This window comes from Giraffa tippelskirchi, chromosome 8 (assembly GCF_054371585.1).
Source record: "Giraffa tippelskirchi isolate mGirTip1 chromosome 8, T2T-mGirTip1v1.2.pri, whole genome shotgun sequence".
NCBI lineage: Eukaryota > Metazoa > Chordata > Mammalia > Artiodactyla > Giraffidae > Giraffa > Giraffa tippelskirchi.
This window is the reverse complement of record NC_137282.1, coordinates 55764145-55780525: the sequence shown is the minus strand read 5'-3', so window position 1 is coordinate 55780525 and position 16381 is coordinate 55764145. Positions and strand designations below refer to the sequence as shown.

Below are 16381 nucleotides of genomic sequence, written 5' to 3'. Positions count from 1 at the left end.
TGACCCAGAGGGATGAGATGGGGAGGGAGGTGGGGAGAGGGGTTCGGGATGGGGAACACATGTACCCCCATGGCAGATTCATGTCAATGTATCGCAAAACCAATACAATATTGTAAAGTAAAAAAACAAATAAATAAATTAAAAAAAAAAAACAACTATAGCATGTAACCTCAGCCATGTGAGGCCCAAGTTCTTATGTGGGTTATCAGCTGTGAGATAAGGAACCTGGGTTGTTTTGTTTTGGTGTCATCTGTGGGATAAGGGACCTGGATTGTTGTTGCCTGCCTGCTCAGTTGCTAAATCGTGTCTGACTCTGTGACTCCATGAACTATAGCCTACCAGGCTCCTCTGTCCATGGGATTTCCCAGGCAAGAATACTGGAGTGGGTTGCCATTTCCTTTATTTCAGGGAATCATCCTGACCCAGGGATCGAACCCACGTCTCCTATGTCTTCCACATTGGCAGGCGGCATTTTTACCCACTGAGACACCAGGAAAGCCCAAGGAACTTGGGCAGCTGATACATTTTCTGTTCTCACTTTCATTGTCTATGTAAGTAATGAACTGTCTGACTCTAAAAGTAAATTGTTTCTCTGCCTGATGAATCTGTGTGCCTTGCTGACATACAACCACACCCACTCATTATGGTCTGAGGCTGGTTCCATGCTGCAAGGATGGAGTTGAGAAGTTGCAACAGAGACCCTACAGCCTGGGAAGCCTGAAGTATCTTCTGTCTGGTTCTTTACAGAGGACGTTTGCCAACCCATTGATCTAATTAACGCACAATCCTTAAAATGACTTTAAAGTCTAAATCAAAAGCCCTACCACCCCACTTCCCCAGGCTTTCCTTTCTTTAGACAGGGGGAGTTTCAATCAGCTGAATTAACTGCAAGGTCACACAATTTCCTTGGAGGTGGGAGGCGGGGATAACAGCTTGATTCCTGGATGTGATGGTTATAGTCTAAGTCCTGTGGTCATTCCTTTCTTCCTAAAGCAGGGAGATGTTCAGTTCAGTTCAGTCACTCAGTTGTGTCTGGCTCTTTGTGACCCCATGAATTGCAGCACGCCAGGCCTCTCTGTCCATCACCACCTCCCGGAGTCTACCCAAACCCATGTCCATTGAGTCAGAGATGCCATCCAACCATCTCATCCTCTGTCATCCCCTTCTCCTCCTGCCCCCAATCCTACCCAGCATTAGGGGGTCTTTTCCAATGAGTCAACTCTTTGCATGAGGTGGCCAAAGTATTGGAGTTTCAGCTTCAACATCAGTCCTTCCAATGAACACCCAGGATTGATCTCCTTTAGGATGGATTGATTGGATCTCCTTGCAGTCCAAGGGACTCTCAAGAGTCTTCTCCAACACCACAGTTCAAAAGCATCAATTCTGCGGCGCTCAGCTTTCTTCACTGTCCAACCCTCACATCCATACATGACCACTGGAAAAACCATAGCCTTGACTAGACAGACTTTTGTTGGTAAAATAATGTCTCTGCTTTTAAATATGCTATCTAGGTTGGCCATAACCTTCCTTCCAAGGAGTAAGCGTCTTTTAATTTCATGGCTGCAATCACCATCAGCAGTGATTTTGGAGCCCAAAAAAATAAAGTCTGACACTGTTTCCCCATCTATTTCCCATGGAGTGATGGGACCAGATGCCATGATCTTAGTTTTCTGAACGTTGAGCTTTAAGCCAACTTTTTCACTCCCCTCTTTCACTTTCATCAAGAGGCTCTTTAGTTCTTCTTCACTTTCTGCCATAAGGGTGGTGTCATCTGCATATCTGAGGTTATTGATATTTCTCCCGGCAATCTTGATTCCAGCTTGTGTTTCTTGCAGCCCAGCATTTCTCATGATGTACTCTGCTCTATAAATCCTTGGCCAGTTTCTTCTTTTCCAAGTAGCTGGTTATGACTTTACACTGGTATTTATATCAGCAGGAATTTAGTTAATGGCTATTCTTGGCTGCTTCATCCTGTGCATCCCTATGAAGACCTTGTACCACTTTCTTGCTGGGAGGCCCTGGCTGTGCACCAGCCTCATGTGAGGATGACATCAGCTTACCTACACTCCATTTCACAGGCTGTGCGTATGTGCTAAGTTGCTTCAGTCCAGTCTGACTCTTTGAGACCCTACGGGCCATAGCCCACCAGGCTCCTCTGTCCATGGGATTCTCCAGGCAAGAACATTGGAGTGGGTTGCCATGTCCTCATCTAGGAGGTCTTCCTGACTCAGAGATTGAACCCTCATCTCTTAAGTTTCCTGCATTGGCAGGCGGGTTGTTTACCACCAGCACCACTGGGGAAGCCCTTCACAGGCTGTACCCACATCCAGCTCTTCCTAAACACCCATGTTCCTTAGAATTCAGCAAATACTAATTCATCTGATGAAACTAACACATGTGTGTGGTAAATAAGTCTTGGAGTACCCAGGGCCCACAGGAAAAGTAAACTTTCTCTCCTGCTCTACATCCTCAGAAGTCACCACCCATTCTGATCAGCTGCTTTATTATTTGCATCATTTTTCCATGCTATTTCTTAAATGGGTTGTGCAAAAAAAAAAAAAAAAGACTAAAATTAAAACAAGATGTTTCTGCTCATTTTTTTGAGGTCAAACTCGACCAAAATATATTTTTAAGATATTGTTCTTTCAAAATAACTTTCTGAGGAAAACAGCTATAGAAAGTTAAAAACACCATGCTGCTGGGCCCAAGTTACAATGTGTGCACAGCATGGATGGCACAGGTGTTCACATTTTTTTGGCTTCCCCTGGGTCCAGGGTCACCTCTAGAACAGCTGGAGAATGAAGACTAATTTTACAGTAGCCCAGAGGTATAAAACCTCCTTTCGGTCTCCTTAACCCAGCCTAGTGGCAGTCATAATAAAGAAAGGACTAATGGGAGGAAGCTGGGGGTGCTTGTCAATAGACTGAGTTCAGACTGTCCTGGAACTAACTAATTCTAGCTCTCAGCAACTCCGTGGAAAATGCCATCGAATGGTTCACCCCTGCTGAAATCAGATCACTGAGCATGACATATTCTTTGTATCAGGGGCAGCAGAGAGAACCAAAAATAAAGTCTGGGCCTTGGGGGCAAGAGAGTTCAGCTCCGAACATGGTTTCAAATGCAAGAGCTATGTGACCTTGGGCAGGACACCAGAAGTCCCAGCTACCATTTCTTCATCTGAAAACTGGAGATGCTGTTTGACTTTACTGTCAGGGTGCTGTGCTTAAGGAAAGTGGGGATAAGATCCAGCATAGTGGCAGACATAGAAGGATCTTGGAAAACTATTAGTTGCTATCATCTTTAAGCATTATATCAGATATCAAACTGCCTTGCCTCTGCAAAACAGATATTAACAAAATGAACACAATGTGTGTATGATTCTGAAGGAGATAAGTAATTTAGTCAAGCTCAATTTCTCTTCTTAAACACTTCAAAATGTATCCATAAAATTGATTTTCTGATAACAAAATTACTTACATTCTATTATAAAAAGCATAATTAACAGTTAGTGTATAGAAAAATGCAATAGATTTCTGTGTATTAAGTTTGTATCCTGCAAAGAAAGATCAGAAAGATAAATTAAAGAAACAATCCCATTTACCTTCACATCAAAAAGGATAAAAGACCTAGCCTAGGAATAAACCTACCAAAGGAGGCAAAAACCTGTACTCCAAAAGCCATAAGACAAGATGAAAGAAATCGAAGATGACACAAACAGATAGAAAAATATACCATGTTCTTAGACTGAAAGAGTCAGTATTGTCAAAATGAGTATACTACCCAAGGCAATCTACAGATTCAGTGTGTGGTAAGTCGCTGCAGTCTTGTACGTCTCTTTGCAACCCTATGGACTGTAGCTTCCCAGGCTCCTCTGTCCATGGGATTCTCCCAGCAAGGATACTGGAGAGGGTTGTGATGTCCTCCTCCAGGGAATCTTCTCAACCCAGGGATTGAGACCCATCTCTCCTTTGTCTCCTGCATTGGGAGGCTGGTTCTCCACCACTAGTGCCACCTGGGAAGGAATCGCTACCAAATTACCAATGGCATTTGTGATAGAAGTAGAACGAAATATTTAAAAATTTGTACAGAGACACAAAATACCCTGAATAATCAAAGCAATACTGAGGAAGAAAATCAGAGCTGCAGGAATCAGGCTCCCTGACATCAGGCTATACTACAAAGTTATGGTCATCAAAAGAGCACGGCACTGGCACAAACAATGTAAATACAGATCAATGAAGCAAGATAGAAAGCCCAGAAATGAACCCACACACCTGTGGGCAATTAATCTATAACAAAGGAGGCAAGACTATACAATGGCGAAAAGACAGTCTCTGAAATAAGTGGTGCTGGGAAAATTGGACAGCTACATGTAAAAGAATGAAATTAGAACATTCTCTAACACAGGGGTCCCCAACCTCCAGGATCTAATACCTGATGATCTGAAGTGTAGATGATCTGAGGTGTAGTTGATGTAATAATAATAGAAATAAAGTGCACAATAAATGTAATGTGCTTGAATTATTCTGAAACCAAGTGCATTCTCATCTGTGGAAAAATCGTCTCCCACCAAAATGGTCTCTGGTGCCAAAAAAGTTGGGGACATCTGTTCTAACACCATACACAAAAATGAACTCAAACTAGATTAAATACCCAAATGTAAGACTATACTATAAAACTCTTAGAGGAAAACATAGGCAGAACACTCTGACATAAATTGCAGCAATATCTTTTTTGATCCATCTCCTAGAAAAATGGAAATTAAAAAGAAAAATAAACAAATGGGACCTAATGAAACTCAAAACCTTTTGCACAGCCAAGGAGACCATAAACAAAATGAAAAGACAACCCTGAGAATGGGAGAGAATGTTTGCAAACAAAGCAACCCACATAGGATTAATCTCCAAAATTTACAAACAGCTCATGAAACTCGATATAAAGAAAACACAAACAACCCAATCAAAAAATGGGCAGAAGACCTAAATATATATTTACCCAAAGAAGACATACAGATGGCCAAAAGGCACATGAAAAATGCTCAACACTGCTAACAATTAGAGAAATAAAAATCAAAACTAAAATATGAACAATAAAGTCTATAAACAATAAATGTTGGAGAGGGTGTGGAGAAAAGAGAATTCTCCTATACTGCTGGTGGGAATGTAAATTGGTCCAGTCACTGTGGAAAACAGTATGGAGCTTCCTTAAAACTAAAAATAGAGCTCCATATGATCCAGCAATACCATTCCTGGGCATATTTGCAAAGAAAATAATGGCTCAAAAATATGCATGCACCCCAGTGTTCATTGCAGTACTGTTTACAACAGCCATGTCAGAGAAGCACTCTAAATGTCCATTGACAGAAAAATAGACAAAGAACATGTGGAACATATATACAATGGGATATTACTCAACCATTAAAACAAATGAAATGGTGGCTCAGATGGTAAAGAATCTGTCTGCAATGCGAGCGACCTGGGTTTGATCCCTGGGTTGGGAAGATCCCCTGGAGAAGGGAAAGGCTACCCACTCCAGTATTCTGGCCTGGAGAATTCCATGGACTGTATAGTTCATGGGGTTGCAAAGAGGTGGACACGACTGCGTGACTTTTACTTTCACTTTCACATTAACACAAATGAAATGACATTTGCAACAAGATGGATGGAGAGATTACCATACTAAGTGAAATGTCAGACAGAGAAAGACAAATGTCATATAATATTGCTTATATGTGGAATTCAGAAAAAGTTATACAAGTGAACTTATTTACAAAGCAGAAACAGACTCACAGATTTAGAAAACAAACTTATGGTTACCAAAGGGGAAAAGTGGTTCAGGGGATAAATTGGGAGTTTAGGACTGACATATACACACTACTATCTTTAAAATAGATAACCAACAAGGACAAACTGTATAGCACAGAAAAGTCTGCTCAATATTCTGTAATAACCTAAATAGGAAAAAACTTGAAAAAAATAAATATATGTATATATATAGCTGAATTGCTTTGTTGCACACCTGAAACTAACATAACATTGTCAACAAATTATAGTCCAATGTAAAATAAAAATTTAAAAAAAGAAACATAACTATGGCTGATTCCTGTTGATGTTTGGCTGTAACCAACACAATATGGCAAAGCAATTATCCTTCAATTAAAAATAAATAAATTTATTTTAAAAAGAAAAACATACTATATTTAACAATTATTATCCTATTCCTATACAGAGTGCTTCTTTAGGCATATTTCTTGAAAATTGAAATTGCTTTTGTCTAGAAAAATCACACTATCTTTCTTCATAACTTATAAAAATCTGGTCATGTAGATATCAGTTCCTTAAAAATTTATTCTTTTTTTCTCCCGGGAATGTTATGAGAGGATTTCTTGTCTTTCTATGAGAGGAAGATGACAGAAAAAGTTTGGAAGAAATTCAGAGAAACTCTTGGGTTGAAATCTTTCGATTTTCTTTCCTCAAATGGAGCATTTAAGGGTCAAATACAAACTAACCCAGTCTGGTGTGAGCACACAGAGGATCACATTCTATCAGTTTACAATAAATATCATCTCTCACTGCTTTTCCCTGAGCAAGTGGACAAGAAAACAGCAGGCAGATTCAGCTCTGGATAGAACTGTAAAATCCTGTCCTCCCAGAAGCCTGACACAGACAGACAAGGGGCTTATTCTCCTGAAAGGAACAGGGGAGACTGTCAACTCCTCCTGGGCAGCTGTGCCCGGAGGCCTCTGGTGCCTGTGGATTCATGACTGAGCTGCAAGTGCGGTTGCCTGGGAGATGAGAGGCGGGCAGATGATGCCTGCCTTGCTTGACCTGATTCAGGATCTGGTTGCCTAAGTTGCACCTACAAGTTGCTGAGTTAGCAGAGTGCCAGAGAAAAGGGGAATTGCCTCCTGCTCTGCCTGCAGTGCAGGAGACCTGGGTTAGATCCCCGGGTTGGGAAGATCCCCTGCAGAGGAAATGGCAACACACTCCGGTATTCTTGCCTGAAGAATTCTATGGGCGGAGGAGCCTGGAGGGCTACAGTCTGTTGGTCACAAAGACTAGGACACAACTGAGCAGCTAAAAGTTTTTGCAAGGCACTAACTTCCACTCTGGTACCAGAAACGCCTGTGCATGGCTCAGCTCTGACTTCTTGCGTGATGTCCTGTCACATCCCCAGAGCTTGCTGGCCTGGAGCTGGAAGACTGGTGACCTTTCAGGTTCACTGAACTTGTGACACTCCCACTGACAAGACCCCAGCCTTCCCTGTCAACCACTGAGCCAATAAGAACTGGGCCAGAACAATTTCTGCCCTGGGCTAGTGCTGCAGGAAACACAAAGCAGAACAAAGTACAAGCAGCCATTGGTTACGTTTAGAGAAAAGCTGTTACATAAAAGACAGTTATTGATCAATATCACTATTGGTTATCAGCAATTCACAAGAGCATTGTTATTAGTTGGGAGGGCCCTAATGTTATTTGTTTCTCAACACTCTGATACCCAAAGAGGAAATTTATTATATACTGTGCTAAAACCATCCAGAAAGGAATATTGTAATGATTTTTATTAAATATAATAAACTTCTTCTACATAAGAATATCTACTTTGCAAACTGCTTTAAATCTGGTATAATATATATTATTCCATTACATTCTACAGCAATTAGTATGTGTTAGATAAGAAAAAGGAGCTTGCTAGGTGGCTCAGTGGTAAAGAATCCACCTGCCAATGTAGGAGCCACAGGAGACGTGGGTTTAGATCCCTGGATTGGGAAGATCCCCTGTAGGAGGGAATGGCAACCCACTCCAAGTGTTCATGCTGGAATAATCCCATGGACAGAGGAGCCTGGTGGGCTACAGTCAATGGGGTTGCAAAGAGTCAGAGACGACGGACTGACTGACATACAATACTCACAGATAAGAGAGGGAGGTTTAAAATACTTTAGTGACCAGGTCAATATATATATAACACTTGTGCCAGATTAATTCAGGAAGAGCAAATATCAGCATTATCACTGAATGCTGCATGCGTGCTCAGTCACTTCAGTTGTGTCTAACTCTGTGACCCTTTGGACTGTAGCCTGCCAGGCTCCTCTGTCCACGGGATTCTCCAGGCAAGAATACTGGAGTGAGTTGCCATTTCCTTCTCCAAACTCACTGAACAATTCACTTCAATCCTGACATCTGCTTACAAATGTCATACAGGGGTTCTTCCTCCAGGGATGCTGGTGTATTAGCAAGCTGATGTGTATCAGAAGTCTCTGCATCCTGGGATATAGGACTCACAAGGATGCTAAGGCCCCCATCCCTCTCAGACACAGGAAATCTGAATGTCCCCGGGGCTGCCCTACCTGCGTGAGCGGTAGAACTGGCATCTCTTCAGCGGGATCTTGGCCACGTGCTCCCGCAGGCCCGCGAACAAGACGCTCTGGCTGTGGAGGATCCGCAGGCTCCTGATGGGCTCGGGCCGCCTCTCGGGGAAGAGCTCCATCTCTTCCAGCACACAGCCACCCGAGGTCTGGGTCAGGGGTGCCCGCACCTTCTTAATGGTGCCGTAATCTGCAGAGGCAATAGGGAACGCAGAAAAGTGAGGTCAGCGGTCTCACCGTCACTCACCAGCCAAGCCACTAGGCTTCTCCAGGCGGGCTGTACATAGAGCCATCTGAGGAGCTTGGACAAATGCCAGGAGACCCACTATGGAGGTGTTCGGTCAGCCACACTGGACTTGGGGCCAGGCACCAGTATTTTGATGGCTCTCAGCACAGCCGACATAGAACCGGGATGAGGACCACTTGGCTACCAGCTGCCTGGTCTCCACGCAGGTCTGGAGAGCCAGAGCACAGCAGGGTTTGAAAGAAAACAAGAAAGTGAAGTAGCTCAGTCGTGTCCGACTCTTTGCGACCCCGTGGACTGTAGCCCACCAGGCTTCTCCATCCATGGGATTTTCCAGGCAAGAATACTGGAGTGGGTTGTCATTTCCTTCTCCTCCAGGGCATCTTTCCAACCCAGGGATCGAACCTGGGTCTCCTGCATTGCAGACAGATGCTTTACTGTCTGAGCCACCAGGGAAGCCCACAGCAGAGCTTATCATGGTCCAAAGCAGCCAGCTTTGCACCATCCCATGGAGAACATCAGGTGAGAGGGACTGGATTCTCGGTGTCAGACAGAGAAGCTGACTCTGCAGCCCAACACAGCAGACCCCACCTGACAGATGGCCGCAGATATGCAGGTGGCAAAGGAGGCTCCTGCTTCCTTCCCGTCTGGAAAGTACATCTGTCTGCATGTCTGCATCTTGACACCTTCCTTCCTCTCTCTCTCTCTCTCTGTCTGGTTCTCTGGGATGCTCTCCTAGGTCTCAGCTCCATGGATTCTTCTTTCCCATCCTACTGAACATCCATTTCGACCCAAACCCCCTCCCTCCTCCACATTTTCTGCTCATCACGTGTTTACACTCATTTTGGCCTTAAGCGCTGCCCCAGGACAAGCGGGCCAGGGTCACCTGAACCACACAGATTCCCCCAGAGCGGCTGCGAGGTACACAGAGGAGGGTCCTCCCAGCCAGTAAGGGGTACGGCACAGTCAACCCCCAGGGTCGGGACACAGACTTGAAACATAGGATGTTGTCTGTGGTGCGTGGAAGTGAAACCCCACCCGCTCCAGCCAATCTGCCATTGCACGGCATGGATCCAACCCTCTAGAAGCAACTCTGAGAGCCACTGGCAAGCTCCTCAGATCACCCTGGCTGAATAAAGCCCACGGGAACCTGAGTTTCAAAACATCACTATTCTCACTCTATCAACACAGACAACGAGGCTAGGAAGTCTCAAAGAGGAAGTGAAATCCAGAACCTTTGGCTTCAAGGCCTCTGATTGATCTGCTAATCTCAGAAGATTTGGACAGAAATTACCTTTCCAGTTTTCCATTCCTAGGAGAGTCTTTAGAGATGGAGGATATTTACCGAAGTGGATATATGTTATCCTGAGTTCAGTAAGGAATATGTATCTGAGACATCTCCAGTGAGCATTCACTGATTATGAACTGACTGTTATAAGTATTATGCATGTAATAGTCTATTTAATTTTGCATATAATAATATATTCAATATCATTAAATCATTGCTCAATTTTATCTTAGGTTAGTTGGTTAAACATGTAACTTTTGAGAAAGCTCAAGCACAAACAGAATTGCAATGGATGCTGGAGAGATTAAAAATAAGGAGAATCCAATGGACAGAGGAGCCTGGCAAGGTTACAGTGCATAGGGTTGCAAAGAGCCAGACATGACTGAAGTGACTTAGCAGGCATAGACATACTTGTGTTTAAGGGAAGAGTGTGTTTATGAACACACAGCAGAGTGGGGGATGGAGAGATCAGGGGGCAGACTATGCAGCAAGGCAACATTTTAATAAATAATCAGACTTAAGTCTGCAAGAAAATTTGTATGTGTTTATTATATGAGTCAATCTAATATTGACTTGGAGACCTCAGTTCCAAGCTCGTGGAAAGTTCAACCCAGTGATGTTCGGGTCTTCCTGCCTGTATGACACAAAGGAAGAAAGATGAGCAGGGCATCAGGGCAGTTGTGCAAACAAAATGGGAGCTTCACGGAAGGTGACTTCAGCATCCACTGGTAGACGGAACTGCCAGGCTTCCTGTGGACCAGTGATAGGCAGGGAGCCTCTGCTGCCCTTCAGGAAATCCTGACAATCAAACAAGGCCTGAGACTGAAGTTAGGAGCCAGGATGCCACTACCCAATGAGCAACAAGGCGCTGATGAGGCTTAAGTCAGACTCTTGGGAATACAGAGTGACCACGTGTGTGCATGCATGTGTGCGTGCTAGGTTGCTTTAGTTGCGTCCAAATCTTTGGGACTCTATGGACTGTACCCCACCAAGCTCCTCTGTTCATGGGATTCTCCAGGCAAGAATAATAGAGTGGGTTGCCGTGTCCTTCTTCAGGGGATCTTCCCGACCCAGGGATCAAACCCATATCTCTTACATCTCCTGCATTGGCAGACGGGTTCTTTATCCCTAGTGCCACCTGGGAATATATATATCACTACTATGGATAAAACAGATAACTAATAAGAACCTGCTATATAGCACAGGGAACTCTACTCAATACTCTGTAATGGTCCACATGGGAAAAGAATCGAAGAAAGAGTGGGTACATGTATATGTACAACTGATTCACTTTGCTGTATACCTAAAGCTAACACAACACTGCAAATCAACTATACTCCAATAAACATTTTAAAAAAAGACTCTTGGGATAAAATAGAACATTTTAGAGCAATGCAGGAGTGCAGGTTGGGAGCGGCAGAACAGGCGGGAGTCCAGCTGAGTAACTGTCATGTTTTGACTGTTACCAGCACTGAAGAATTGGTGCTTTCAAATTGTGGTGCTGGAGAATACTCTTCCGAGTCCCTTGGACAGCAAAGAGATCAAGCCAGTAAATCCTAAAGGAAATAAACCATGAACATTCATTGGAAGAACTGATGCTGAAGCTCCAATACGTTGCCCACCTGATGCGAGGAGCCAACTCACTGGAAAAGAGCCTGATGTTGAGAAAGACTAAAGACAGGAGGAGAAGGCGACAAGAGAGGATGAGATAGTTGAAAGACATCACTGACTCAATGGACATAAGTTTGAGCAAACTCTGGGAGACAGTGAAGGACAGGGAAGCCTGGCGTGCTGCGGGTCCATGGGGTCTGAAAAAGTCAGACGTGACTTAGCGACTAAACAACAACAACACACTATTTTCACAGGAGACAAGGGTGAGAGAACTGAATCCTACTCAACAGGTGAACAAAGACAACTGGCTGATTATTATTTATTTTGCTGACAGATTATTACTGTGTGAAACCAAATCAATAACGATGCAAACATCAATATGCTCATATGCACTTTGGATTCTTAAGTAATCGTATGGGAAAAACGAATTCTAAAAGATCTTTAAAAATTTGATTTAAAAGAACTAACCATCATTGACCAAAATTTCTCAGTGTATATTTCTGCCTACCTTGTATCTACTTTCCAGCTGACTAACAAATCCAGGCATTTGTTCGATCCAGGGATGTAAAAAACTATAGGACTTAGCACTTCAGAGAATGGCATGTAGCATCGATTCAGGTGCTTGCCCATTGAGAAATGGAATATTTCCTGCCCTATCAGTAAACAAGGATATCATAGTCATCACTGATTGCAGCCCTCCAGTGTGAGCCAGTGAGCCCTGAGGGAACTCCAGAAGCAGAAGAAAACCTGCCATCTAGACTGTATCCACTCCCCATGGTGAGCTGGGAGGAAAGGAAGCTGAGGAAGTGAAAATGCAGGACACTGGTCCCAGACAGCTGAGGTGCATCTCAAAGGGATGATTTCAGTGAGCCCAGACTCTGTGTCTTCCCACACACAGAAAAGTGTTAAAGTCCTTTACTTGGGATACCTGGCTTGCTTTAATTTACAAAAAATACATTTGACATTCAGACTATCTGCCCTTTGTTGCAAAACTTCTGTATAACATGGAGGAGCCATGGCTCCTCCCCTCACCTCCTCTGAACAGTCCTCTCAGGGTTATTTGAGAGGCTGGTTCCCAGGCTTGAAGTCCTAAAAATTCCCACTGAATAAGATGTAACTCTCAATTTTTATGTAGTGAGTATTTTTTAATACTCATCACCCTCTGTGCCTCTGCTAGGTTATCTTCACCCTGAAGCACCAGTCACGTGAGGTGCCTCATGAAGCTCCCTGTTCTTTTGGCACTAGGGTGACTGTGGGAGGGCCCTCAGAGTGCTTTTATTTTTTGTTATTTTGTGTTATAATATTTTCCAGGGTTTAATTACTGATTTACTTGTTTCGTAGCTTCTACACTTGACATGATGAAGCTCCAAGAGGGCAGACGCTGTCAGCATTGTTCTCTGATGTCTGCAGAGTGGCCAGCACTGTGCCCTGTTGAGATGACTGAATACGCGCTGATGAGAGACTGAACAAATGAGTGAGGGAAGGAAGGAAAGGAGAGAGAAAGGCAGGGAAAGAAGGCAAACGTTACAGGAATGTCTTGTCACTTGCACATTTGCTAAAAAGACTCCTGATTAACGGTTTTAAATGGCAATCTTTAGTAAGAAATATGATATCAGTCACTGTGAAGGTGAAACCAGAAATAATCCTCCACCAATTCCAAAATATTTCATCTGAAAGCATCATAAACTAAACAGGAGTGAAGAAAGTCATTTTAATTGGTTTCAGCTGAGAAAATATCAGCTCTAAAATTTTGCCGCAGAGAAATAAAACCACACACACCTTCCATACTCCTGAAACTCAATACTCAAATCAAAGTCAGCTGAAGTTAAAAAAAAAAATGCTAGAAATACAGAAAAGCATCTCAATCACTCTTTACCATTTTGAGATCAGAAAGAAAAGAGAAAATTGGCACTTCCTGTCAATCACAGATCACTTCCCCAGAGAGACAAGGAGGGCAAAGTGGTTCAGGAAGTGAAGATTCGGAGCTGAGAGCAGGACAATAGGGCGGCACTATTTTGGCCCAAATTCTCATAATATTCACCTTTTTTGTGAAAATGCTAACTACTAATTATGTTATAGAATCAAATTTCAGAGTCACATATTTATATCACGCTCAAATTGAAGAACCACAGCTACTCATTATAAAAGAGATAGAGCTACTGCAATATTTTTAAGACTGATGAAAGCTAATACTGTGGTTGTTATTTGAAAGACATGAATATCTATAATTACATGAAAATGTAAATAATGTACTGCAGAACTTGTACTTGCCTAATTTCAGCAGAACAGGAAGCATGCTTATGTTCTAGGGAGTGGGCAGACTAAAGAAAGGAAACCCACGTAAATTTGAATTTTAGCTAAACTATTATTAACATTTTTTTAGTATTAGTATGTCCAATTCAATATTATTCAAGGTTTATTTGAAGTTTGAATTAATGTAGGCATCCTGTATTTTATTATATAAATAAAATCTCATTATATCCACGTCTCAGCAAGCTGGTGAGAATGTAACAAATACGTGAATGAGTATTCCCACTTGATAGATGAGAAAACTGAGTTTCCAAGAATAGAAGATCTGATATACATTTCCTATGAACTGGTCTTTCCAAGTCCCATAAAGAAGTCAGACATAAAATGGAGGTCCAAGTCAATGCTAATGAACAAAATAAATGCAACAAAGGGCCCCGAAGAAGCATTAAATAAAACGCCAGTGGGAGTGAACCTAGAAAAGAGCAGTTTTATCGAGATTGCTTGTAATACTCTGTGTATTCCATGAAGTCTTCCACAGGTCGTGAAACATAACCAGTTGGGAGGCAGGAAGAAGGCAGGCAACCTCCTGATCCATCGGAAGCTGCCCGCGTGGATGACATGCAGAGGCAGCATCAGCTTCAGAAAGCACTGGACTCTCTGGCCATCAGGACAACATCCTTTCTCTGGGTACCACGACCCGGGCATAGACAGGCAAACACAGTGACTGCCAGCCGTGCAGCCTTACACCATCTATTGAAAGAGGGAGGTACACTGAACCAGATGAAACCCCTGTCTGTGGATGAACAGAAGCTGTATGCACGCTTACAGGGCAGGATTTCTGGGAGCAAGAGAAAAGGACAACCACCCCCACCCCCATACAAGAGCAGACCTTGAACGAACGAAGGGCTTCACTGAGGTGCTTGCCGATGACACGAGAGCTCTCCTGGGCACACAGCATCAGTCTGCAGGTCCCAGTAATTCCTAATATTGATTTTTACTGGTGACTAATAAAGTCATGGAAGGCCAGAGGCGCAGTTGACGGCAGGTGGAAAACACAGGCAAAATTGGATTATCGCAATAAGAGGGATATTCGTTTCGACCTCAATATTCTGAGCCATTAGGAAAATGACTGAAGGAAAAAGCAAAAATCGTAAGTAAGTTGGTTTTCTAAGTTAAAGTTAGAACACTGACACGTGACACAGCAAGAAATCCATTTTAAAAGTGACTGCTGGAGAAGAAATATTTATATAATACTTATCAGAAGACTGGAGTGCTACTTGAAAAGGGCATGAGAAATCCTTACCCATCCCCGCCCCACAGGAAATGATCCATGAGACAGTGAAGCTTGGTCCACAACCTGCAACCCACAGGAAAATCGGTGCAGGTCCTACAGCTAATGAGCTGCCAAATAACCGTAGAGGAATAATACGAGAAATGAGAACACAACCAAGTAAACAAAAATGCACGTGTTTTTCTGCAGAAAAAAAATAAAAAAAACCTGATTTCAATGAGAGCAGAATGTGGTAGTCACGAAAGCTGCCAGGACACATTCCTAACACATTTCATGGGAACAAAGTGACTGGCATGTGGGACCTGAGGAAGCAATGATGACTAGAATCCCCCAAAAAACATCGAGCATGGATGCCTGGAGGTGGGAGCTCACAAAATCTAGACCAGCATCATCCAATGGAAATATAGAGCAGTCCACGTAATTAAAATTTCTTTTTTTTTTTAGTAGCCACATTTAAAAAAAGATTAGCAGGTGAATTGAATTTAATTACTAATTTTGATTTACCCCAAAGTAAACTTTGGCCACTTGATGGGAAGAACTGACTCATTTGAAAAGACCCTGATGCTGGGGAAGACTGAAGGCGGGAAGAGAAGGGGACGACAAAGGATGAGATGGTTGGATGGCATCACCGACTCAATGGACATGAGTTTGAGTCAACTCCGGGAGTTGGTGATGGACAGGGAGGCCTGGAGCGCTGCAGTCCATGGGGTCGCAAAGAGTCGGACACGACTGAGTGATTGAACTGCACTGAACTGAAAGAATATTCTTTCTGTTTTTGCTTATGTGTTCTGTAGAGTTTTCCTTTAGTTAGAGGTTACGCTTGTGCCTGGGCTTCCTCAGTGGCTCAGTGGTAAAGAATCCACCTGCAATGCAGGAACCACAGGAGACATGAGTTGCATCCTTGGGTTGGGAAGATCCCCTGGAGGAGGGCATGGCAACCCACTCCAATGGGATTCTTCAGTCCATAGGGTTGCAAAGAGTCAGACATGACTGAAGTAATTTAGCACACACATGGAAGCTTTTCCCTACTCTTCTGGAGTGAATCTTTTGTATCATCTTTCCGAGAAAACCAATGAAACTTACTGCCCTCCCAAACAGAAATGATGAGGGCGACATGACTTTTCATCACCCACAGCCTGAATAATCAACATATTAAAGCTAGTGTAAGCAAGAAAAAGCCACTGATATATTTACACCAAAATATATGCTAACAAAGAGAGAAGTGCAGATATAAAACTTGATGGACAAACAGAAAAATATAGAACCCCTTGTTTTCTTATTCAGTCAGTTTTGTAAATCCAAGGTAAATCCTTGAGGGAGAATACAAGAGATC

At 43.1% G+C, this 16381-nt stretch overlaps 1 protein-coding gene across 5 annotated transcripts in view; it reads right to left on the bottom strand.

Annotated features, from left to right (window-relative positions):
• Positions 1-16381, bottom strand: part of SEMA5A (semaphorin 5A) — a 521440-nt gene that overhangs the window by 101854 nt on the left and 403205 nt on the right. For all 5 annotated transcript variants that reach the window (XM_081521332.1, XM_081521329.1, XM_081521334.1 and 2 more), the window contains exon 12: positions 8347-8554. In XM_081521332.1, coding sequence (XP_081377458.1) covers positions 8347-8554 — 208 coding nt within the window. The remainder of the gene's footprint in view (positions 1-8346; positions 8555-16381) is intronic.